General features: G+C 38.8%; 1 protein-coding gene across 1 annotated transcript in view; it reads right to left on the bottom strand.

Moving 5' to 3' along the window:
• SUN3 (Sad1 and UNC84 domain containing 3) overlaps positions 1-26,665 on the bottom strand; it is a 47,249-nt gene that overhangs the window by 5,953 nt on the left and 14,631 nt on the right. Inside the window, exons 5-10 of the mRNA XM_005549626.4 lie at positions 20,443-20,483; positions 18,865-19,027; positions 17,621-17,705; positions 8,301-8,416; positions 6,711-6,878; positions 2,161-2,253 (exon numbers count right to left, since the gene is read on the bottom strand). Coding sequence (XP_005549683.2) covers positions 2,161-2,253; positions 6,711-6,878; positions 8,301-8,416; positions 17,621-17,705; positions 18,865-19,027; positions 20,443-20,483 — 666 coding nt within the window. The remainder of the gene's footprint in view (positions 1-2,160; positions 2,254-6,710; positions 6,879-8,300; positions 8,417-17,620; positions 17,706-18,864; positions 19,028-20,442; positions 20,484-26,665) is intronic.

Genomic DNA, 26,665 nt, shown 5'->3' with positions numbered 1-26,665 from the left:
TCAGTGCCATTCCCATCAAGCTACCAATGACTTTCTTCACAGAATTGGAAAAAACTGCTTTAAAGTTCATATGGAACTTTAAATGCGGGATTGCCCGCATTGCCAACACAATCCTAAGTCAAAAGAACAAAGCTGGAGGCGTCACACTACCTGACTTCAAACTATACTACAAGGCTACAGTAACCAAAACAGCATGGTACTGGTACCAAAACAGAGATATAGACCAATGGAACAGAACAGAGCCCTCAGAAATAATACAACACATCTACCGCTATCTGATCTTTGACAAACCTGACAGAAACAAGAAATGGGGAAAGGATTCCCTATTTAATAAATGGTGCTGGGATAATTGGCTAGCCATAAGTAGAAAGCTGAAACTGGATCTTTGCCTTACTCCTTATATGAAAATTAATTCAAGATGGATTAGACACTTAAATGTTAGACCTAAAACCATAAAAACCCTAGAAGAAAACCTAGGTAATACCATTCAGGACATAGGCATGGGCAAGGACTTCATGTCTAAAACACCAAAAGCAATGGCAACAAAAGCCAAAATTGACCAATGGGATCTAATTAAACTAAAGAGCTTCTGCACAGCAAAAGAAACTACCCTCAGAGTGAACAGGCAACCTACAGAATGGGAGAAAATTTTTGCAATCTACTCATCTGACAAAGGACTAATATCCAGAACCTACAAAGAACTCAAACAAATTTACAAGAAAAAAAAACCCCATCAAAAAGTGGGCAAAGGATATGAACAGACACTTCTCAAAAGAAGACATTCATACAGCCAACAGACACATGAAAAAATGCTCATCATCACTCGCCATCAGATAAATGCAAATAAAAACCACAATGAGATACCATCTCACACCAGTTAGAATGGCAATCATTAAAAAGTCAGGAAACAACAGGTGCTGGAGAGGATGTGGAGAAATAGGAACACTTTTACACTGTTGGTGGGACTGTAAACTAGTTCAACCATTGTGGAAAACAGTGTGGCGATTCTTCAAGGATCTAGAACTAGAAATACCATTTGACCCAGCCAACCTATTACTGGGGATATACCCAAAGGATTATAAATCATGCTGCTATAAAGACACATGCACACGTATGTTTATTGTGGCACTATTCACAATAACAAAGACTTGGAATCAACCCAAATGTCCATCAGTGACAGGCTGGATTAAGAAAATGTGGCACATATATACCATGGAATACTATGCAGCCATCAAAAAGGATGAGTTTGTGTCCTTTGTAGGGACATGGATGCAGCTGGAAACCATCATTCTCAGCAAACTATCACAAGAACAGAAAACCCAACACCACATGTTCTCACTCATAGGTGGGAATTGAACAATGAGAACACTTGGACACAGGAAGGGGAACATCACACACTGGCGCCTATTGTTGGGGGGGTGGGGGAGAGATAGCATTAGGAGATATACCTAATGTAAATGACGAGTTAATGGGTGCAGCACACCAACATGGCACATGTATGCCTATGTAACAAATCTGCACGTTGTGCACAGGTACCCTAGGACTTAAAGTATAATAATAAAAAAAAGTGTCATAAAACACTTGGTTTTACATGATATAAAATGTCTTCTACGTCACTTCAGTTACTCCCTGTGGCTAATTAAAAAAATGAGTATATATTTCATATGCCTTGGCGAGTTTCAGGGGATTTATAAGTTAACAGTTGATATTTTCCCCCATTGGATTAGGAGTTTTACTTGTATTATCTGATATTAAATCTTTATCCACTCTTCCTTTGAGTTTCTCTCTGCCTCTGTCCACTTCATATTGTACCATCATCCTCCTCCCCTATACTCAAGCAAGGTGAGGTAGTAACTATTACACTTAATAATATTCAGGGAATGGAATAGTTGAGAAAGAACCGAGAAATTAAATATATATATTATAAAAAAGTGATAGCAGGTGAGGAAGAATTTGACTTAGAAATTGGTTTTGCATTTGTCTGTCTTTTGCATTAAAATCCTTGTAAGCACTTGGAGCTAAGAAATGAAGTTCAGATAAGCCTTGTGTAACTCATGCTTTTGTCATAATTATTTTCATACATCACTTTACAGGAAGCAATCCCAACAAATTTCTTCCAGTGATAGAGCTACTTACATCATTTCCCAGGGCACACATTACCTGGAGTTCAAATGTTTGAACGGTGGTTCCTGTTTTGTTATATATAAACTGACCTAGGAAAATTTCTTCTCCTTCACATTTTTTTGTGATGCCCTATAAAGAAAGCAACAGATATAGAGATTGTAATGAATGGATACAGTTGTGTTTTCAAAAAGAAGAAATAATTCACCAGATATCTCTGATGTCCACCGGGGCACAGTGCTGTGATCATGCCAGTACTAATCTATGCACCCAGAGGGCATTTAACAAGGGACCAGTGAGGCCAAAGGCTGATCACGGGACTGACTAGAAGGACAGAGGATGGATGGACACATAGATAGATAGATAGATAGATAGATAGATAGATAGATAGATAGAAGACAGATGAAAGATAGATGATTGATAGATAAACAACTGATAGATGAAAGACAGATACATACATGTAGAGAAAATCCCAGCATTAACTCTGGTCTGATAACTGTATTTGCAATAAGCATACTTTGAATAAAATAAAAATGGGTCCCCATATTGAACTGATGTTTTCCAAAATGAGATAAACATAGGCCAATTGCTAGATTTTGATCACACAAATAATTTCCTCTAAAAAGTAAGCTTCTGTTGACTGATAAAAACACTGATTTTTTCTTTGTATGCAATTTCTTTTGTGCTTTTTGTTCTTCCTCTCAACCCTTCAAATTGAAGATTTGTGAGAGGAGAATGCACTGCTGCAAACTAATTCATTACGTGAATCTGAAGTTTATTGTTAGGTTCCTTAAATTGTAGTAACACAGCAAAATAAAGAGTACATTCGTTAAATCATTTTATAATAAAAATATTAATATCAAACTATAACTTTTTATTAAAAGAGTTGGATACATCATGGTTACATAATGTACTGACAATTGTATATGTATATATGACTCAAGCCTCATATATTCTCTTTAGCTTGAGAGGAGTGCTAGTTTTATTTTTACCTTCTTTATCGCCTCCTTTTTTTTTTTTTTAAGAAACAGATCTGATGGAATACTATGCAGCCATAAAAAAGAACAAGATCATGTCCTTTGCAGGGACATGGATGGAGCTGGAGGCCATTATCCATAGCAAACTAACACAGGAACAGAAAAACAAATACCTATGTTCTCACTTATAAGTGGGAGCTAAATAATGAGAACACATGAACACAAAGGGGAACAATAGACACTGAGATCTACTTGAGGGTGGGGGGGTGGGAGGAGGGAGAGGAGCAGAGAAATACCTGTTGGGTATTACTACTTACTGTCTATATAACAAACCTGAACATATATCCCTGAACCTAACATAAAAGTTAAAAGAAAAACAAACAAACAAACAAAAAAACGGGGTCTGGCCACGGTGCCCAGGCTGGCCTCGAATTCCCGGGCTCAGGTGATCCTCCTGCTTTAGCCTTTTAAGGAGGTGGGATCACAGGAGCAGCTACTGCACCCAGCCCTTTTATCACCTTGTTTTGATTTTACTTGTTTCATAAATTCTCTAATGTAGAAGAAAATAATGAGAAGCAGTTTTTATTACTAAAGGATCCCTGCCTTTGGGATTCACCCATAAGTTTTCTAAACAATGAATATGTTCACCTTTCTGAGATGGAACTTAGCTGCTCAAACTCAACTTTTCAGACACCACTTGCAGGTGGTGCGGGCTTCTATGAAAGGACAGCAGCCCTTTGTTGTGAAACTCCACATATGGAATGTAGAGGCATTTGGGCGGCATGTAAGGCAGGCTGTTTAACCCGGGGCCCTCCTCCAGATGGGAAGATCAAATAATTGAAGTAAGGCATAAACCTATAAGGCAAAAGTGGGAGTAGACAGTAAAACCAAAAACCAAACCAAACCAAAACAAAAACAAAAACAAAGAAAGAAACAAACACCAAAAAGTGAAGATGACCAAATGGCAGCTGGAGAGAAAGAACACAAACTACTCTGGCTGTAGGTGGAACCAGCAGTGCAGGACTTAAGCGGCAGATTCCCAGAAAGGCCGGAAGAGGGAGTCCACGTGGGGCGGGGAGGTGTGGGGGAAAGGAGCCTGAATCTGCGGTTTAGCTGACAGTCATTTCAAAAAGCAGTTACAACCCCTCCACGCCCCTCCAGCCCCGCCTGGCCCAGCAGAGGGCTCTGTTCTTCCTCCCATCTCTAAAACCACTGCCGGCACCGCCCCAGAACCGCCCACAAGAGCATGACCCCTGCACAAAGTGGTGGCCCCGCGGCCCTCCTCTCCCCAGCAGTTCCTGGTGTAGTTGGCCAGGCTGGTACCTCCTGTGCACTGCAGGAGTCCTCTCAGGGTCAACTCTCCTGATGGCACACTTGTGACTCCCAACGAAATGGCCTGACCTGATGATTCCCGGGGCAAACTCACGACATATAAGCCCCATCGTGAGCGCAAACGTGCGCGCAAAGCTTCCTGCTGGCTTTGCACCGCCTAGCAATTCATGTGACAAGCATCACAGACATGGGAGTAGAGCGTTGTACAGGAAACAGACCATACGCACAAGGGGGAAAAGTGGGGCTAGGAAATCCAGACCCGGAAGCGAGCAGAAGAAAGTGAGACAACCCTACAGTTAATATCTTCAGAAGCATAAGAGAAGGTACTGCCTTCATAAAAGAAAAAAAAAATAGGCTCTAAAAAAGGGAATATGTATAGAAACAAGAAGTCTCAGAAAGTATAATCATGACAGCAGGAATGAAAATTTCCATAGAGGGGTTAAAATATGAATTGATATGATCTTCCAGCAGGTGGAACAAAAAACAGAAAAGGGAAATAAACACTTTTTAAAAATAATAAATTAGACAATAAGTTGAATCCTCAGGATGCAGGCATGAAATCCCATGACAACAGTTGTGCATCAGGCCTACCTAACAAGGCTGGAGCAAAACGCTGAGGGCGCCAGAGGGATATCTCGGGGAAAAAGAAAAAAGAAAATAAATGAATAGAAAATGAAGGAAGGGATGAAGAATGGAAGAAATTTATAAATTATCTCATGTGAATCAACATAATGGGGGAATATTTGTACTTCTGAAGAAGAATTTGGGAAAGTTTTAGTAATAGGAATACAGAAAAACTAAGCAAATTAAAGAAAAATAGGCTGGGCACCTGTGGCTCACGTCTGTAATCCCAGCACTGTGGGAGGCCAAGGAGGGAGGATCCCCTGAGCCCTGGAGTTTGAGACCAGCCTGGGTAACATAGTGAGACCTTTATCTCTACTAAAAGACTTAAAAAACAATCCCGTGAGTTTGAAGTTGCAGTGAGCTGTGATTGTGCCACTGTACTCTAACCTGGGTGACAGAGCTGAGACCCTGTCTCAAGAAAAAAAAAAAAAAAGTAAAGCAATTATTACAGTCAGAAACATAAAAAAATGGAAGAAAGTAGTATTTAAGTACACTAAATAGTTCAACTGAGAGCTGTTTTGTTCACATAGTCACCGTGAAAACATTGAGTATTGCTTGAACAAAAAGATAATACGGTCTTCTAGCAGTGCCTCAAATGTTAAACCTACATTTACCATGCTATCTAGGAATTCCAGTCTTAGGTATACACCCAAGCAAAACAAAAACTCATGTCCACACAAAAACTTGTACATGAATGTTTATTGAAGCATTATTCATAATGACCAAAAAAATGAAAATAATTCAGATGTCCATCAACTGATGAATAGATAAATAAAATATCATATATCCATACAATGAAATGTTATTTGTCAATAAAAAATAAATGAAATATTGAGACATACTATATCATAAATGAACCTTGAAAACAGTATGCTAAGTTAAGCCATTTGCAAAAGATCACACATTATAAATGATTCAATTTATATGAAATGCATAGAATGGTAAATTTATTGAGACAAAGTAGATTAGTGGTTGCCAGGGGTTGGAGGAGTACACTAGGGGAATAGGAGGTGATGGCTAAGGGTTATGGGGTTTCCTTTTAGGGTAAGAAAAATGTTCTAAAATTGATTATGGTGATGAATACACAACTCTGTGAATATACCAAAACCACTGAAGGGTGTACTTTAAGTGGGTGAATTAATTGTTATTGGAATTATTTCTCCAGAAACATGTTTTGTTTTTTAAATCAAGACATACACATGTTGGGAGGATGGAAGTGCCATGGAAAAGATCAGTATACTCTTCACTTTCCATGAGAGGATGTCATAACTAAAACTGAAAAATCAAGAAGTAATGGTAAAAGCCAACATGGAGGCAAGTACCCAAATAAACATCTAAAATTGTTGCAAGTAGAAGCTCTGGGATAATGAGAATTGGAGATGTGGAGAAGTGGGACGAGGAATAACTATTTCTTTACAAACTTTATGGAAATACTTGATTTTTACATGTACATGTATAACTTTGATAAAAGTAAAAAAAAGTTGAATAATATAAATCATTTGGTCCAACTCTCTCTCTTTGTAGGTGAGAAAGCGAAAGTCCAGGAAATAAGTGACACAACTAGTTATCTGTACTAGTTCAGAGGACAGCCCCTAATTCCCAGCCAACCACCTTCTATCAGGCCAATCTGAATGACAAATTTAGATAGCTTCTTACATAGACAGAAAATTCCTTGGGTGCACTGGAGATGTTTCCTGAGGGAGACACCTTCTCTGAGATGTGCTCCATGGTAACAGCAGTAGGTATGATCTTTGTAGCAAGCTTGATTAGGGTATGACCCTGGGAACCTGGAAAAGCCCAGCAATTTCCAGGGTAGACATCCGGCTGGAAAGAAAACACTGAATTAATCTCTTAACTAGTTATGTGAATCCATTCCCACAATACTGATCAGCTAATCACTATTGACTGCAGATCTCTCTTATGCCTATAAAATAGGAAAACTCCCAAGACACCTCTAGTGTGGTTGTTTTTCCAGAGCACTGTATGCTCATATCAATCAGAGTCCTTTATCATATGAGCATGTTTTCTTTCATTGCTCTAACTAGACTGTAACCTGTTATAAGGCAGCTAGAGGGCATGAGTGGGGTGCTGGTAAGGCTAGTGATGGTGGTAGTGAGGATGATGGTGGTGACCACTGTAGTGATCATTGTGGTGATGATGGTGGTAATAATGGTGGCAGTGGAGGTGATGATGATGGTGGTAGTGGTAATGGTGATGGCAATGGTGGTCATGGCAATGGTGGTGGTGGTAGAGGTAATGGTGATGGTAGTAATGGTAGTGGTGGTGATAGTGATAGTGATAATTGGAGTAGTAGTGGTGAAGGTGGTGATAAAGGTAGTGGTAGTGGTGGCAGTGATGGTGGTGGTGGTGGGGGCAACAGTGACATTGGTGGTGGTGATGATGATGGACATGGGGGTGGTGATAAAGAAAGATGGTGATGGAGGTGGCGGTGGTGGTGGCAGTGATGGTGGCTGTGGTGGCAGTGATGGTGATGGTGGTGGTGGTGATGGTGATGGACATGGAGGCTGTGATGAAGAAAGATGGTGGTGGTGGTGGTGACGAAGATGAGGGTGTTGATGGAGATGGGAGTGGTGGTGGTGATTATGGTGATAGAGAAGAAAAATGAGGTCTACTACTTTGTAGATATAAACTACAGACTGGAATAAGATCAATGGGTTTTACCCCTGAAAATTCTAAATTTGCAACTAACTTCAGGTGTATGGATCAAAGTTGAGAGGTGCTCTGCTGTCTGTTGATGGCTACTGCCTTTAGAATGTAACTGAAAAGTTTGGTGGGGATCTTACTTGGAGATTTCTCCTGTTATAATTAGACTTAAGAACATGTGGTCTGAATAGCACTTAACACAGTACAGTACTGGCACTTAGCAGACAAGTACTTTCAACAAATGTTCGTTGAATGACTGAAGTTTTCAATGGAAAAGTATGGTCACAGAATCAACTTACAGAAAAGACACGGAATGTATATGTTTTATTTGAGAATAAAATAATCTAGTTTACTAATCTTAAAATGATAAATAAGTAAATAATTAATCATAGTTTACTAACCATAAAATAAGACATAATTCATGCAGTGTACTGACTATAAAAAATGTAATGAGATGATTTCAGGTTCTGTAACAAGTTCGGACACTCTTATATTGCCTCTATTTTAAAATTAACATTTTCATGATAAATAATAAGAACAAAATTCTAAAATAGAAATAAGTGATTCTTAATTTAGCTTTACCTGAAGAATAATATCTGGAGGCGTTTCATGATTTAGGAAACTTATCCCATGCCAGTACAATTTTGCTTTATTATTTTTGTAACTTTCTGAGGTCCCAGCTTCAATGATGGAGGCTCCTAAAATTATAAAATAAGTTTTAAAATAAAGAAACAACATACACCATTCAAAACACATCATTTGAATTTTAACAGTGTCTCTAGAAAATTATTACTGGGCAAATTATAAGTGAGGTAAAATTCATACTTAGGAATTGATAGGAAAAGTATGACAGTTTTCACTACCACTGAAATTTTGTCATTTTGTAGAAAACAAGTTTTCTCTGTTTAGTTTCACAAAATGTAAGATAAAAATTGAATTTTGAGGCAAGTAAAGTAGAGATGAGAACATTATATGGATTCTGTATCACCTAAAACGTACATAGATCTCTATATTTCAACAGCTCATGCGATAAATGAGACTTCCTGTCATCCCCATTCACTCAATAACAAAAAAAGCAGAAAACCAACAACGCCCCAAATGTCCTTCAAGTTACATTTGCAGCAATTATGCAGATTCATTGAACTCAATTTTAATCAAATAAATATGAAATATACTCATCAAACATTATCCCTTCAGGTTACTTCATTTTAGAAGCAAAATGTATTTTATACATAAGAAATAAAGAAAATGCAAATGGCTTTTTCAAATTGCATTTGCATAACACACCACAACACTAAAAATACATGTGCCTCATCAAGTTTTTTTTTTTTTTTTTTTTTTTTTTGAGACCGGGTCTCACTCTGTTGCCAGGCTGGAGTGCAGTGGCGCAATCTTGGCTTACTGCAACCTCCGCCTCCCGGGTTCAAGTGATTCTCCCGCCTCAGCTTCCCGAGCAGCTGAGGCTACAGGCGCCCACCACCACACCGGCTAAGTTTTTGTATTTTTAGTAGAGACGGGGTTTCACCATATTGGCCAGGATAGTCTCCATCTCTTGACCTAGTGATCCATCCACCTCGGCCTCCCAAAGTGTTGGGATTACAGGCATGAGCCACCGCACCCAGCTGATTATCCATACTTTTTCTTAGATGACACACTTTTTGAAATAGTAAATGAGTTCCTAGAGTTGCCAGATTTGGCAAATAAAAATACAAGATGCCATTTAAATTTGAATTTCAGGTAAACAAAGAATAAGTTTTTAGTTGTAGTCATACAACTTTGGGATATATACATACAATATTTGGGATATATTCATACTAAAAGATTATTTACTATTTGTCTGAAATTTAAATTTAACTGGGCTCCCTTCATTTTATCTGGAAACCCTATGTGTACTTCGTTTTTGAAGGCTGATACTGACTGCCCACTCACTATTCCTACTCGACCAAGTGGCTGGACAGAATCTACACTTTCACCTGCTAATGTGAGGACTGAGCACCCCATCCCCATAATCCTTTCCAGAAAAAAATTAAAATTTTAGTGTTGTGGAATTTTGAAAATAATTCATATTTATTCATTTTATCATTCATTAAGAAATGTAAGTCAGCTTTATTAAGATATAATTCACATCCTAAACAATTCACTCATTCACAGTGTGTGACTCAGGGTTTTGTATTATATTCTTAGAGTGGCACAGCCACCACAATCAATTTTAGATCATTTAGTCAGCCCCAAAAGGAACCCATAGCAGTTAGCTGTCATTCCCCATTTCCCCCAATATCCCTCCCCAAGCTTTGGCAATTATTAATTTATTTTCTGTCCCTGTATGTTTACCTATTCTGGACATTTCTTTTGCTGCTCCCTTGTAGTCAGTCACAGTATGTAGCCTTTTCACTAAGGCTACTTTCATTTAGCCAATGCGTTTGAGGTTTATGAATGCTGTAATGAGTATAAGAAGTTCATTCCTTTTATTGACTGCAGGTTAATATTCCGTTGTATGAATGCATCTGTTATTCTTTGTTGATGGACATGGGGTTATTCTCAATTTTGGTGATTATGAATACAGTTGCTATAGATATTCTTGGCAAGTTTTGATGTGAACATGTTTCAATTTATCTTAGATAAATATGTAGAAGTGGGATTGCTGGGTCAATAAGATGTTATATTGAATTTCATAAGAAATTGTCAGACTTTGCCAGAGTGGCTGTGCCAGGTTACATTCTCACCCACAGTGTATGAGAGGTCCATTTGGTTCATGCTGTTGCCAGCACTTAGTATGGTCAGTTTTGTTCTGTTTGGCATTCTAATAGGTGTGTAATGATATAACATTGAGATTTTAATTGACATTTCACTAATGAATAATAATGTGAGGCATTTTTTCATATACTTTTTTGATATGCATATATCTTCTTTAATGAAGTGTCTTCTAAATCTTTTGCCTATTTTGTATCGGGTTGTCTGTTTGCTTAATTGAGGCTTGACAGTTTTCTATAAATTCTGGATTCAAGAATGTGTGTGGTTTCCGAATATTCTCCCCCAGCCTGTAACTTGTCTTTTCCTTCTCGTAACTGTTTTTTGGCAGAGCAGAAATTAATTTTGATGAACCCTGTATTATCCATTATTTTCCTTTTACAATCATAGTTTTTGATGTTGTGTTTAAGAAAAGTTTTTCTAACTCTAAAAAATTTCTCTTATTTTTTTCCTAGCTTTAAGTTTTATATTTAAGACTGTGACCCATTTGGGGTTAATTTTTACAAATTGTGGGTTTGGGGCCAAGGCATTTTTTTTTCTTTTTTTGCATATGAATGTCCACCTGTTCCAGCTCCACTGACTTGCCTTTTTTCCATTTTTCAAAAATCTATTCACCACGGGTGTGAACTACTTCTAGACTTTTTGCATTGTTCCATTGATTTCACGAGTACCACATGCTCTTGATTACTGTAAACTTATAGTAAGCCTTAAAATCAGGTAGTGTGAGTTCTCCAACTTTGTCCCTCTTTTTCCCAAAACAAATTTGACTCTTCTAGTTCCTTCACCATTCCACGTACATTTTGAAAACAGGTTGTCAATTTCTACAAATAATTCTGCTGGGATTTTGATTAGGATTGTATTGAATCCATAGAAAAGCTGGACAGTATTGTCATCTTAATGGTATTGAGTCTTCAAATCCATAAACATGGTATACCTGTCCATTTATTTAAATCTTTGTTTATTTCTTTCATTATTATTTTTTAGTTTTTAGCTCTCAGTTCCCACATTTTATTACCCTTATACCTAAGTATTTTATGTTTTTTACTGCATTTATGAATAGTGCTGCTTTTAAATATTTTCTAATTTTCTATTGTTAGCATATAGAAATTGTGTATATACCCTTGAACTTGTAAACCTCACTTATTCTAGTAGATTTTTTTGGTGGTTTTTCTACATAAGCAATCATGTTGTCTCTGAATAGAACCATTTTTATTTCTTCCTTTCTAATTTGCATGCCTTTTCCCCTACCCTCTGCCTTTCTTACGCTCTCTCTCTCCCAGTTTTTCTTCATTTCCCTTTCCTGCCTTTTGTAAATATTAGTTGAAATTTTTAATTTTTTTTAAATTTTTTTTTAATTTTTTAATTTTTTTGAAACTGAGTCTCGCTCTGGGGCCCAGGCAACGGCACAATCTCGGCTCACTGCAATCTCTGCCTCGCCTTGCGGGTTCAAGCGATTCTCCTGCCTCAGCCTCCTGAGTAGCTGGGATTACAGGTGTGCACCACCACACCTGGCTTTTTGTATTTTTAGTAGAGACGGGGTTTCACCATGTTGGCCAGGCTGGTCTCGAACTCCCGACCTCAAGTGATCCACCCGCCTTGGCCTCCCAAAGTGCCAGGATTATAGGCGTGAGCTACTGTGCCTGGCCTCCATTTTGATTTCTCTATTAGCATTTGGATATCTCTGTGTTTTAAAGTAATTATTCTCATGATTACAACACACATACCTAGCAGCTCATGGTTTATTTAAGAGTTAACTTTTTATCATTCAAGTAAAATCTTTACATTTATAGATGCCCATTAAATCTCACCCACTGACTTTTCCTTTATGGTTGTCATAGTATTAAATCTACATATATTAGCCCTCCACCCCCGGATAATGCCATACATTTTTTCCTTTCAACAGCCATACATATTTTGAAGTACTTAAAGAAAAAAAATTACCTCATCTTTTGTTGTTGTTGTTTTGAGATGGAGTTTCACTCTCGTCACCCAGGCTGGAGAGCAGTGGCATGATCTAGGCTCACTGCAACCTCCACCTCCTGGGTTGAAGCTATTCTCCTGCCTCAACCTCTGGAGTAGCTGGAATTACAGGCATGCGCCACCACGCCCAGCTAATTTTTCTATTTTTAATAGAGACAGGATTTCACCATGTTGGCCTGGCTAGTCTGGAACTCCTGACCTCAGGTGATCCACCTGCCTCAGCCTCCCAAAATGCTGGGATTACAAGGTACGAGCCACCGTGCCGGGCCACCTCATCTTTACTCACAGATGAGGCTGTTGCTCCTTCTTCGTTCTTTAAGTCCCAAGTTTCTTTTTGGTGTCATTTCTATTGAGCTGAAGAACTTCCTTTAGCGGATTCATTGGCAGAGAATTTTCTTAGTTTTTCTTCATCTAAGAGTGTCTTCATTTTGCCTTCATTTCCTGAAAGATATTTTCACTGGATCTACAATTCTGCATTACTAGATCCTTTCCTTCAGCACTTTAAACATGTAGTTTCCTTCTCTTCTGGTCTCTTTAACTTCTGGTAAGAAATCTGTAATAATGCATTTTTTTTTAGCTTTTTTCAAATACTTTTCTTCATCTTTGATTTTGAGCAATTTAACTATGATGTGTCTGGATGTCATTTTCCTTGAATTTATCTTGTTTCTGATTTGCCATGCTTTTTGAATCTGTAAATTTATTTTTTATTTTTTAAAATCAAGTTTGAGATGTTTTTGGTTATTACTTCTTTAGATTATTGTCCTACATTGGTCTCCTCTTCATCTCCCTCTGAGACTACAAGGATAAGAATATTATACCTTTTTATAGTGTCCTATACGTTTCTGAAGTTGTTTGCATTTTTTTCGAACATTTTTTCATTCTTTGAATTGCATAATTTCTTTTGATCTATCTTCAACTGCACTACTTCTTTCTTTTTAATTTTTAAGTTTGGGGTACATGTGCAGGTTTGTTACATAGAAAAACTTGTGTTGTGGGGATTTGTTGTACAGATTATTTTGTCATCCAGGTGTTAAGCCTGGTATTCATTAGTTATTTTTCCTGATCTTCTCCCTTCTGTCACCCTCCATCCTCCAATAGGCCCCAGTGTGTGTTGTTGCCCTCTATGTGTTCATGTGTTCTCATCATTTAGCTCCCACTTATAAGTGAGAACATGTGTTTTTGGTTTTCTATTCCTGTGTTAGTTTGCTAAGGATAATGGCCTCCAGCTCCATCCATGTTCCTGCAAAGGACATGATCTTGTTCTTTTTTATGGTTGCATAGTATTCTATAGTGTCTATGTACAACATTTTCTTTATCCAATCTATCATTGATGGGCATTTAGGTTGGTTCCATGTCTTTTCTATTGTGAATAGTGCTACAGTGAACACATGCATGCATATATCTTTATGAAAGAATAATTTACATTCCTCTGGATATCCTAGTAATGAGTTTGATGGTTCAAATGGTATTTTTGGCTTTAGGTCTTTGAGGAATCACCACACTGTCTTTTGCAGTGGTTGAAATAATTTACACTCCCACCAACAGTGTATAACCATTCCTTTTTCTCCACAACCTTGCCAGTATCTGTTAGTTTTTAACTTTTTGATAATAGCCATTCTGACTGGTGTGAGATGTTATCTCATTGTGGTTTTGATTTGCATTTCTCTTATGATCAGTGATGTTGAGATTTTTTTCAAATGATTTTTGGCCATATGCAGGTCTTCTTTTGAAAAGTGTCTGTTCATGTCCTTTGCCCACTTTTTAATAGGGTTGTTTTGTTTTCTTGTAAATTTGTGCAACTTCCTTATAAATGCTGGATATTAGACCATTGTTGGATATAGAGTTTGCAAAATTTTCCTTCCATTCTGTAGGTTGTGTGTTTACTCTGCTGATAGTTTCTTTTTCTGTGCAGAGCTCTTTAGTTTAATTAAACCCCATTTGCCAATTCTTACTTTTGTTGCAATTGCTTTTGATGTCTTTGTCATGATATCTTTGCCCATGCCTATGTCCTGAATGGTACATACAACTTTCAGGCTGAGACTATGGGGTTTTCTAGATATAGGATTATGTTGTCTGCAAACAGGTATAGTTTGACTTCCTCTCTTCCTATTTGGATGTGCTTTATTTCTTTCTCTTCCCTAATTACCCTGGCCAGGACTTCTAATACTGCGTTGAACAGGAGTAACTTCATAGGCAATACCTAGGTTGTCTTCCTGGGTTTTTTATTTTTTAATTTTTTTTTTGGTAGTTTTGGCTTTTACATTTAAATCTATGTTCCATTTTCAGTTTTTTTTATATTTGATGTATGGAAAGGGTCCAATTTCAGTCTTCTGCATATGGCTAGCCAGTTATTCCAGTACCATTTATTGAATAGGAATACTTTCTGCAATGTTTGTTTCTGTCAGATTGGTAGAAGATTAGATAGTTGTGTGTGACCTTATTTCTGGGTTCTCTATTCTGTTCCATTGGTATATGTGTCTGTTTTTGTGCCAGTACCATGCTGTTTTGGTTACTGTAGCTCTGTAGTATAGTTTGAAGTTGGGTAATGTGATGCCTCCAGCTTTGTTCTTTTTGCTTAGAATTGCCCTTGCTATTTTTGGTTTCATATGAATTTCAAAATAGTTTTATCTAGTTATGTGAAGAATGTCAATGGTAGTTTAATAAGTATAGCATTGAATCTATAAATTGCTTTCGGCAGTATGGCCATTTTAATGATATTGATTCTTTCTATCCATGAGCATGAGATGTTTTTCCATTTGTTTGTATCATCTCTGATTTCGTTAAGCAATGGTTTGTAGTTCTCTTTGTAGAGATCTTTCACCTCCAAAATTATCTGTATTCCTGGGTATTTTATTCTTTTTATGGCAATTGTGAATGGGAGTTCATTACTGATTTGGCTCTTGGCTTGACTTTTGTTGGTGTATAGGAATGCTAGTGATTTTTGCACATTGATTTTGTATCCTGAAACTTGGCTGAAGTTGTTTATCAACTTAAGAAGCTTTCGGACTGAGACTATGGGGATTATGTTGTCTGCAAACGGGGATAGTTTGACTTCCTCTCTTCCTATTTGGATGCCCTATATTTCTTTCTCTTGTCTGATTACTTTGGCCAGGACTTCTCATACTGTGTTAAATAGGAGTGACTTCACTACTTTTTTTCTCTATTTTTGTTTTTCTATTATTAAGCATATATAGTCAATTTTTATTTTAGATATTGTATTTTTCAGTTCTAAAATTCCATCTGGTTCTTTTTATTCTCTTGGCTGAGAATAGGTATCTTTTCATTCGTTTCAAGTGTACTTACTTTTACCTCATAAAGCATAATTATGCTAGCTGCTTCAAGCTTTGTGTGACAATTCGAACATCTGTGTCATGATGAGGTTGGCATCTGTTGTCTTTTCCCTTGGTAGTTGGTCTTATTTCCCTAGGAGTCTGCATGCCAAGTAATTGTGATTTGTACCCTAGACATACTGAATATTATATTGTAAGACTCTGAGTCCCATAAAAATCCACTAGGGAATGCTTTCATTTGCTTCATCAATCAGCCTAGAAATGTGAGTCCTCCCTCCTTTTATGGGTGGTGGTTCCAATCTCAATTCAGTCCTCAAAACCTTTGCTACAGGCCTGTCATGTCCATGTACCACTCAGGGGTTAGTCCAAGACTTGAGTCATAGTTTACATCATTGCCAAATGCTCGAAGCCTCCACTTTGCTGCTTTGAGTCTGTTCCCACGAATGGGCAGCTGAGAGGTGAGGCCAGAAGCTGGCCACAAACAGACAGGAGAGCAGGCGTCTTCTTTGCAGCTTTGCCTTCCCAGGCTTTCTCCCCACACTCTCTGGACCACAGAACTACTTTATTCTGCGTCTTTGGCTAGAAAAATGGGGCCTCTCTCAGTTTTAGCTGCCCAACCTGCTGCCACATTTGCAGCTCTGTAATTGCTGCCTGCCTCAGCCTACGCTGCAAGAGAAAAGAAAAGAAAAAAGGAAACTCCCACAGGCTCACAACTACAGTTTTTGGTTCCCCTCTTCCAACTGCCTGCTTTGTTTACTTTTCAGTCCACACAGGTAGTTGCTTTTTGAATTTTGTCCAGATTTTTTTTTCATTGTAATCAGGTGGGAAGGGACTTAACAGGCTTTCTCCATCTTGGCCAAAGCCAAAGCAGAACTGACATTTGTTTCCACATCTATGGTTACAGAGAAGCCCGATTATCTCCTTCTTTTCCTCACTCTTCATGCGCTACTTGTGCACCTACATTCGTCATCATAGGCTTTTCAAAATGGAAGTTGTAATTACATCAGTTGATGTAAATACATCAATACAAAGAAGAAAACATTTAAAAAGTGTATCAGAATGCCAAGACCAAAAAAAATAAATAAATAAAAAAATTAAAAAATTAAAAATAAAGAACTATGGTCCTTCTCCCATCTTACCTTAACACTCATGCTTTAGGGCATCAGGTTCGGGAAAGTTCTGCCCTCTAACTCACTCTCTCAAAAAACACACACTCTCAAGCCTGAGTAATCATGCTGTTCCAAATGCTCTCCAGTTCATGTAAGCTGGAAATTTATCTCCCTGGCATAAATTTGAGTATCAATTGATTAAAATTAGCATTACTATGTGTTTTATATTTCCTTTCTCCTTCTGTCCCTTTCTTCTTTCCTTCCACATTGTTCACTGAACACATATTGCTCGTAGTCTATTATAGGCAGAGCATGGTAGAGAAGATTAAGGTTAATGATTCATAGCCTTAGCCCTTAAGAATTAATCTTAATTGAAATATATTAGGAACATTATATATAACCTTTAAACACTGTCATTTAATCCCTAATAATGCATTTAGATTGGTTATCATAGTCGTTTTAGTATATAATAATGTAAAATGTCCTAATATTTTGTGCCTTTCACAACTTCACTGTGGCATCTTGGCTTTCTTGGTGGTTCTTTTAGATGCATGTTAATGAAGTTGCACAGGCTTTATTCCCTGGAACATTTGCACACAGAAAGCAATCAGTGACAACTATTTCTATTCTCTTCTTTATTATCTAAATTGATTAATTTCCCCCCTCTCAAGTTACCAGATAAACATGTTTTCCTCATAAACAAATGTAGAGGGTAGAGACACTCCTGAAGTATTGTTTTTTTAAATGTTCCTCTTTTCACTTTTTCTGTACTCACCGGCCGACTTCAGAGCATAATCAGCCATCTGGACTTGGTCTTCTCTCAACTTTTTAAGTACATAATTGACCAAGTTTGACATTTCCTGTAGAAATTTTAGAAACAGTTTTCTGTTAACAATGTCTGCCAACTGCTTGAGTTTTGACCATTCGTTTTATTGATTTGGACCTAATTTGCAAAATTAGAATAGCAGTGAGCACCTATCAGCTGCACTCTGAGCCAGGCACTGTGCATGCGTCGTGGACTGACATATTCACGGCTCCTGGGAGTGTCCCTCTCAGGGATACGACGTAAATAAAGCCAAGGTGTGTTCAGGGACTCCCACAAGGTCACGCAGCATGGTGGACCTACGGTCCCTTCTGAAGCCCTAACCACTGCATCACAGTGCCCTCCCGGTGAGGTGTGAGGTGAGGTTGTGCTGTGACCTACTGTGTTCCATCCCTCATTAGTGTCCTGTGGTTAGCAGTAAAGACTGAAAGACTTGAACATTCTAGAGTTACTTGGGAATCAAGGCAGTTTACACAGATTACATGATTACTTATATTAGACATTTTTCACTGACTCTAATTAATATTGGGTTCTGAAGGATGCTGTCATTCTAAAAAACAAAAACAAACAAACAAACAAACAAACAAAACCATAAGCACCCTAAGTAGGCGCAACAGTTTAAGTTCAAGCTGCCTAAATGTAACACCTTCACAGTGACAAGGATGAAATGGGGCCTGGCGGGCGGCAGGTGGTCTGTGTCAGATTGCTGCGTATTTCAAAAAGTAGACATTAGGGAAGAAAAAGAAAGTAGTAATGACAGCAGAAGAGAAAGAAGCAAAACAGAGCTCATGGTTTCCAACACAGTTTTGCCTGAATCTGATGCTGACTAGACTAACTGCATTAGCTACAAAGATGATGAATGCAAATCTTTTGCTATTTAAGGTATTTGTGTATAGAGCTCAGAGACTGTTCTTTCTTTCTCTCTCTCTCTTTCTTTCTTTCTTTCTTTCTACTGGAAAATAGAAGAGTTATTTATTTTGGTGTGAAGGAAGTCATATGCAATAGAATGTCTTCTCTGTGACACAGCATTTATGAAACAGTGGGTTTCTGTACACGAACCAAATATCAGTCAACACTGGACTTCCCATTGGGAGAAGAAGTGGATGTGACACTGGAAGGACATACTCCCCGTCACCCTGCACATCCTCACTATCCACCACCCCATCCCGCCCAACATGCTTTGCCTCATCCAGGACCTCCGTGTGGTCTGGGTCCTCCACAGGGTCTCCATGGGTGTTCCAGCTGTGATTATTGTCCGTACCATCCTTCATATCTCTAAGCAATGCCTTCAGGACATCTATTTGTTCAATCAAAAGTAGAATTTTATGAAAATTGTTTTCCAGAGTCTGGCTTTCCTTCCTGTAAAGGGAGAACCTCAGCATGAGAGGAAGAAAGTGTAAAGCTCCTGTTGTCAGCTGTGGCTGGGCTTCGGAGCCTGCCACGTGATGAGGTGCTTTATATTGTTGAAGATATACATTCTTGAGTGAGGGGAGAGCAGAGCACACCCATTTCTCTAAAGCATCATGCTTCACTTAAAAAAAAAACCCGAGGCCATCCAGGGGTCACATGGCTGAGGGTGTCCTAGTGCTTGGCCGGGCTCTGCACAGGACGACAGGCAAGGCTCAATCAACCTTGCTGGTCCCCCAGCTGGGTGACATTACACAGGTGAATCCTGAATCCCCCTGGTACCCTCCTTCCGACTGGGAACACCTTGCATTTCCAGTGTAGTACAGAGCAGTGGCTTTTGAACCGTAGCCTGAGTTCAGTGGAAGTGCCTTGGGCAAGGGGTGCTGGGGGATCCAGCCAGTGGGCAGCAACCGGTTACCAGATTGACAGCCTGAGCATGCAAGATTTTACTTCCCAAGAATGGGTTTTCTGTGTTTACAGTTCGAAAATGACTAGTAGAGAGAATAAGAAAATGTCAAGCGAATAGGTATTTCTTTATGCTGAAAAAGTATAAACACTACTTATCTAGTATTTTCCCCCATTTGTAAAACAATACATGCTTAAAATTGGGGAAAAAACAAGCATTTTGAAGAAATAAACACTGTTAAATTTTAATGACTTTCTACCAGTTTTTATTCCATGCAAAAAATTAGTAACAAAATAGAAATAATATTTATAATTTTGTGTCTCCACTACACTTCCAAATGATTAAACCTATTTTAGAATTATTTAAATGGCTTTATAATTCTTCATTTCATGAATATATTCCAATGTAGTTAACCATTGGTCTATTTTTCTTATAGGGTTGTTTTCCATTTTTAATTATCATAAATAACATGGAAAGCACACCTCAGTGTGTATTTTGTTAAGGAATGCTCCATAGAAGTAGAAATATATAAAGGGGCAAGTAATTTTCTAAAGTACTAAAAATGTTACTGTTTGGTGTTTAAAATTTTAAATTATGTAGATGCACAAGTGAGAGGAGGCAACTTTAATTGGGTTGTTTCCTTCTTCTGAGAAATCCAAATAACAATAAATGTACTATTTTTAATACTAAACACAGCAGGAGTAGATTAATTCACCTCTAACCCTTTAATCTTTTCTATCTTCTTTTTTTCTTTTTCTTCCTCCTTTCTTTCCATCTGCATATATACATAGAGAAATGCTAAGAATGACATCATTAACTATTAATAATAGTTATTTCTGGGAGTGAAATTTTGAGTTATTTCAGGGAGTAGCTTTTCTTTCTTATGCTTTTTTGTACAAAAACATTTCAGTATTTGAAATCACACCAAAAAGAGACACATAGCAAAAAAAATCTCACTCACTTTAAAAGTTCCAGTTGCTCTTTAGGCATACGAAGTCTGGCCTGAAAACAACAGAAAAAGATAAATCATTCTGAATTCTGCTTATTCAAGTAGAGTTTTTTTTTTTTTTTTCCTCAGAAAGGGGAAATAAATAGCACGTTGACTCCTGATATATAGATGTGCTGGCTGGAACTCAGGAGCATCCTCTGAGTGGCCTGCCTCTTTCCCAGCCTCATCTGTACCTCATGAATGTATTTGAAGGAGATGAGGTAATGCAAATCTATTTAATGAGTGACATTCAACAGGAACTCTTGGTTGGGCACATCATTTCCTGTTTCTTAAGACTGTAAAGGCCTGAACACAGTCTGATGGGGAGGAGAGAGTGAGGTTGGAAGAGGAAAAAATAGAGGGAGGAGGAAGAGAGGGAAGGGAAGACAAAGGGGAGAGGCGCCCCTGGTGAATGTGGAAAAACCCAAGGAGCACGTGGCGACATTAGAGGGCATGCTGAGCTCTTTGGGCTTGTTCCTGAACAAGGAGGGAGACTCCCACTTACAAATAAGAAAGGGATGTGATTACTTTTGGGCTAGACTGGCCATCACAATCAGAAAATTGCAGAAATGTATCTAACATTGGTGACATGTGTGGTATAGATAGTCTCTGGTGTGGATGGTCTTGGTGGTTACCAAACTAAGACAAGAAACCAGGAAAAGGTAAAATTACCGTTTGGACACAACGTTTGCCTTCAGAGGACTTTCTGCTGTGGAGGTGGTCAGGGAAGACATAAACACTGGAGAGATAGAGGATGCCAGAATGCAGGCAGCACTCTAGTCTGCAGTACCAGGCTACTGTGCTGCCTGTTCCTCTCCTAGAATGGGGGAATGGCCTAGCCGCCTCTTCCTGTCACTGAGAAGACCTTGGGCCTGGGTGGCCAGCACCTCTATGTTCCTCAGCTCATCCTGCTGTGTGTCTTCCAGGCCCTGCCACAGATGACGGTGGTTGGTTGGGTGCTCACATTTTTTTTTTTTTTTTTTTTTGAGACGGAGTCTTGCTCTGTCACCCAGGCTGGAGTGCAGTGGCACCATCTCAGCTCACTGCAAGCTCCGCCTCCTGGGTTCACGCCATTCTCCTGCCTCAGCCTCCCAAGTAGCTGGGACTACAGGCACCCACCACCATGCCCGGCTAATTTTTTTTGTATTTTTAGTAGAGACAGAGCTTCACCGTGTTAGCCAGGATGGTCTTGATCTCCTGACCTCGTGATCCGCCCGCCTTGGCCTCCCAAAGTGCTGGGATTACAGGCGTGAGCCACTGCACCCGGCTAAGGGTGCTCACATTTCAAATGCCCTACAAGTCATTAGCCTGGGAGCCTCCAAAGCCCTGCACTCTCTTCCCATCTGTCTTTACCCAGCATGAGACACACACACACAAACACACACACTCCACATACACACTCATACACACTTATGCCCATGCTCATATGCACACATGCATACTCACATATGCACACATGCACAGCCTCTATTCCAACATGGGATGGTTGGAGAAGGTCAATAATATTATCAACAGAGGAAGGAGGGCAAAAGAGAGCACCTTGGGGCACCAATCTTGAAGGGCTCAGAAGCCAACTGAGTGGACAAGCTGGTGAGAAGGGGAGGACAAATGTGGAAGGGAGATCTCTTCCCCAGAGAATTCTAGGAAAAATAGTCAACAATGCCCATGAACGGATGGCTCCTGACATCCTTTCTTTATATCTGGAACTCCCCTACCCTGACATGTTTTACTCAAGTGATTTATCAATTAAGAGGCAGTATCTTTGACTACGTGCCAAGAAAATAATGTAGATCGGAGTGGAGGAATGATAAGTGTGAAAACGAAGTCTGACCCAAGCAACCAATTCCCTTGGGTTTAAACTTAAATCTTGGAGGATTCCCACAGCAGTTTCCAGAATTTTGTCTCATCCACATACTCTCCCTGCCAGGTTGGGAAGCAGACACCTCTGCCTTTAATGATCACTTTCTTGTAGCAACAAAGCTCATACTTCAGGTGCCCAACAGAGAACTCAAAGAGACCCTATGAGTTTCCTGGGGCTCTTGACACACATGACCACAAATGAGGTGGCTTGAAACAATGGAAATTTATTCTGTTGCTGTTCCGGAGGTCAGAAGCATGAGGTCAACGTGTCTACATGGTTACGCTCCTATGAAGGTCCTCAGGGAGATTCTGTTTCTTGCCTTTTCTAACTTCTGGTGGCTCTGGGCACTCCTAGGCTTGTGGCTACATCGCTCCAGTCTCTGCCTCTGCCTTTATGTGGTCTCCTCTTCTCCTCTCTGTGTCTCTGTCCTCTGTAAGTCTCCTAAAGAGATCCCTGTCATTGTATTTAGGATCCATCTGAGTAATCTAGGACAATTTGATATCAAGAAACTTAATTACATCTGCAAAGACCTTTTTCCCAAATAAAGGTCATGTTCCCAGGTTCTGGGGGTCAGGAGGTAGACATATCTTTTTGGGGATCACCTTTCAGTCTCCTACAGTGACCATCAATGTGTTATCTGGGAAATAATGCTCCATCTTTATCCAGTGATTAGCCTGCTTTTCTGTTTCAAAGACTGGCTTTTTATCAGTTTGCTCTGCCCAAAATAGTGCCACATACTATAAATGTGTTGTATCTTGTATGGTGCTGTTGCGTCATGTGTGAGAATGGTGTCAGAATGGAATGTAGTGTGACACATGGAAAAATATTGCCTTACTTTTGTTCTGAGCAATTACACTTCTTATATGTTCTCCTCATCATTTTTATTTTGAAAAGGATGTGAATTCGGGAGCTTATCATTGGTAGATATTCTCACTTCTAGTTTTTCACATTGTGTTTGAGCAAGTTCCCTGTCAGTAGGAGCAGTGTTTTCAATTTGTTTCTTTTTTCTGTTCTAGCCATAAAATAACATATAGAAAACACTCCTCAATTAGTTTGCTGATAAATGAACTTGAGAGTTCCTTGAAAAATAAAATTTTTCACAATTTTAAAAACATTTTTATTTTGCCTCATTCCCAAAAGCATTTCAGGCAAGTTCTACTATAGGAACATATATAGTATAAGAATATGTAGGACAAAACAGTAAGTGAGGAAGTCAAAGTGACGATAAAATAAAGATTGGAAAAGTAAGGTAACGCAAGAAGGATGAGGTTGGAACCTACTCGTGCCTGAAATTCTTGAAAGTTATTCGCTGTGGGCTATAAATTTGTTTCAGAGCATCACAGCAACCAAATGGGTGGGAAAGCGGGCAGGCCAATGACCAAAATTTACCACATCCACAATGTGAAAAAAGAAAATCAAAAGTGTTATAAAGGCTGCTTTGTGTATAGTTGATGATCTTTCTGCAACATTTCTGGCAATGAGATGGGGGTTCAGTGTCCTAGGAACCTTCCTAAAACATCCCTCCCTGTAGGCTGTTGGCCTCATGACAAAGCCTACCTCAGGGAAAGCCTCATCAGATGTGAAAATGTCCAAAGCACTCATTAAGAGGACACAGCCTCCAGGGATATTGTTTTCAGCAACAAAGCCCCTGTGCCCTATCCTAACCATGGATTAAGGTAGGGTCTGTCTGCATGTGCTGTCAATTTACACCCTCCTGAGATATGAAAGCATCAGGTAGAGGCTGGCAAAGAAATAGCCATGGGCAAAGCCCAGTCTTATTTGTTTTTTGTTTGTTTGTTTGTTTCCAGATAATGTTGACTGAGACCCAAAGCTTTATGCCTTGGAACATGGCTGAAGTAATTTGAACCAGGATAAATTCAATGATGTGTTAACAAATTTCTTACATGGTCATTAAAATTTTTTCTCAGTGAAGTCCCATAAGATATCTAATTTTAAACCATATAACTTCAAGGTGAATCCTACAAACTATAGAGATGACAGACTATGTCCTGCGTAAATAACTAAGCTTGCTGCTTAATACAGGTTTTAAGATAGAAACCAATTAAATATTGGAGTAAGAAATTTGAAGTCATTTGTCTTGAACTAACGACTGTGATTGCTATGGCTTGAATATCTATCTATGTTTCTTCCAAAATTCATGTTGAAACTTAATCCCCATTGTGTTGGTGTTAAGAGGAAGGGTATTTTGGGGAGTGATTAAGTCATGAAGGTATCAACCATGTGAATAGCATTAGTGCTTTTAATAAAAAGCTCAAAGGAAGTAGTTTAGGCCCTTTTTGCCCTTTGACCTTCTGCCACTTGAAGACACAAGAAAGCTCTCATTAAACATAGAATACTCATGCCTTGATCTTGGACTTCACAGCCTCTAGAACTGTGAGAAACACATTTCTGTTGTTTATAAGCCACCCGGTCTATGGCATTTTGTTATAATAGCACAAATGGATTAAGACTGTGCTGGTGATTTGAAAGTGGCATGTGACAATAAAATTTTGTTCTCAGTGTAGCAGTGAGCAAAGTCTTAGTCTGAATGGCAGGCCCAGTCTCAACAAAATCTGGATCCTCAGGGAGGACTATTTCAGCTCTGGAATATGCAGTGGTGTGACCACAGGCTGCCTTCCTTCACTGTGCTGATCCAGCTTCCTAATCTATAAATGGATTTAGTAATACTCTTACTGAAAGGTAATTTCGAGGATAAAGTGTAATATATATTTAGTGTTCTTAGGATCCCTTCTGAGGCATAATTATTACCATTATCCTGTTCCCCATGGTGGAATATGGGGCGATATATCCAGCTTTTTGAAAAGTAATATCAAATCGTTAGGATTCCATATGAAAACAAAGTCACCTAAAAATTATAAATATTCTTTACTTATTTTTCTTTTAAGGGTTTATCCTAAGTAGGTAATCAATGAGAGGCAAATTGATTAAGCCATAGGATGTTTATGTTTATAATATTTAAAAAATTAGAGACAATCCAATTGTTTAGAAATAAGTATTCATTGAAAATATTCATTGGAATATTTTATCATCCATTAAATGTCATTATAAAATAATATCTAAAGGCAAGGGAGCATATTTAAAATCTATTACTGGCCGAGTGCAGTGTTTCATGCCTGTAATCGCTTGAGCTCAGGAGATTGATAAACAGCGTCTACTTCATGTAGCTTGGGATTTATAAAGAACTCACATAGAAATAAGTTACAATCAGTCTCCAGTGGTTTCTGACAGTGTGCTTGTCTATGTGAAAACCAGGTTAACACTGGTCAAAAATTAAATGATCATAGTTCAACTTCAACCTCACGAAAAATACCGTCCTTAGAAACACGGCCATAGACATTTTATTTTATATTTTGAGACAGAGTCTTTCTTTATCACCCAGACTGGAGTGCAGTGGCACAAGCACAGCTGACTGCAGCCTCAACCTCCCAGGCTCAAGTGATCCTGCCACCTCAGCCTCTAGAGTAGCTAGGACTACAGGTATACGCCACCATGTCTGGCTGATTTTTTTTGTTGTTCAGGCTGGTCTTGAACTCCTGGAGCCAAGTGATCTGCCCACCTCATGCACCCAAAGTGCTGGGATTACAGGAATGAGCCACCGTGTTGGGCTGGCTAGACATTTTTAAAGGGTTGAATTTGCTGTTGAGTATGCTGGTTAGTCTAAAATCGGAAGGTAGAAGGGAAGGATGCCTTTTTAAAATGTGATTAGTCTCAGATTATTTATTTATTTATTTGTTTATATATATATTTATTAAGCCTCCATTTACCTGGGGACTCTTCTAGGCTCTAGACAAGCTCCTTGATCATTACATTTTAGTTAAAAGGGGAGAATGCAAAAAGAGAGCTGGTAAAGAAATTGATGAGTGTCTAAGATAAAGCAGGGGTCAAACTGGGATGCATCTACACCTGGATTTTGTCACAGGTGGTTTGGGTGGTCACAGAAGCCTGTCTGATGAGGAGACATTTGAGCTAGCTGGAATTTCAGAAAGAAACCATCCCTGCAAAGATCTGCAGCAGAAGACTATGGGCAAAGGGGCACCCAATATTCAGGCACTAACAGAACCTGCCAGATAAACTTATGAGTGTATTAGTCAGCGTTCTCCAGAGAAACGGAACCAAGTCAATGTATATATAGAGAGATTTATTTTGAGGAATTGGCTCAAGGGGCTAAGTCTGAAGTTTTCAGGGCAGGCTGGCAGGCTGGAGAACCAGGGAAGAGTTGATGTTGCAGCTCAAGTCTGAAGGCTATTTGGAGACAACATCTCTTCTTTCTTGGGGGATCTCATTCTTTATTCTTAAGACTTTAAAATGACCATG

The sequence above is a fragment of the Macaca fascicularis genome, chromosome 3 (genome assembly GCF_037993035.2).
Source record: "Macaca fascicularis isolate 582-1 chromosome 3, T2T-MFA8v1.1".
Lineage (NCBI taxonomy): Eukaryota > Metazoa > Chordata > Mammalia > Primates > Cercopithecidae > Macaca > Macaca fascicularis.
This window is presented reverse-complemented; position numbering and strand designations above follow the sequence as displayed.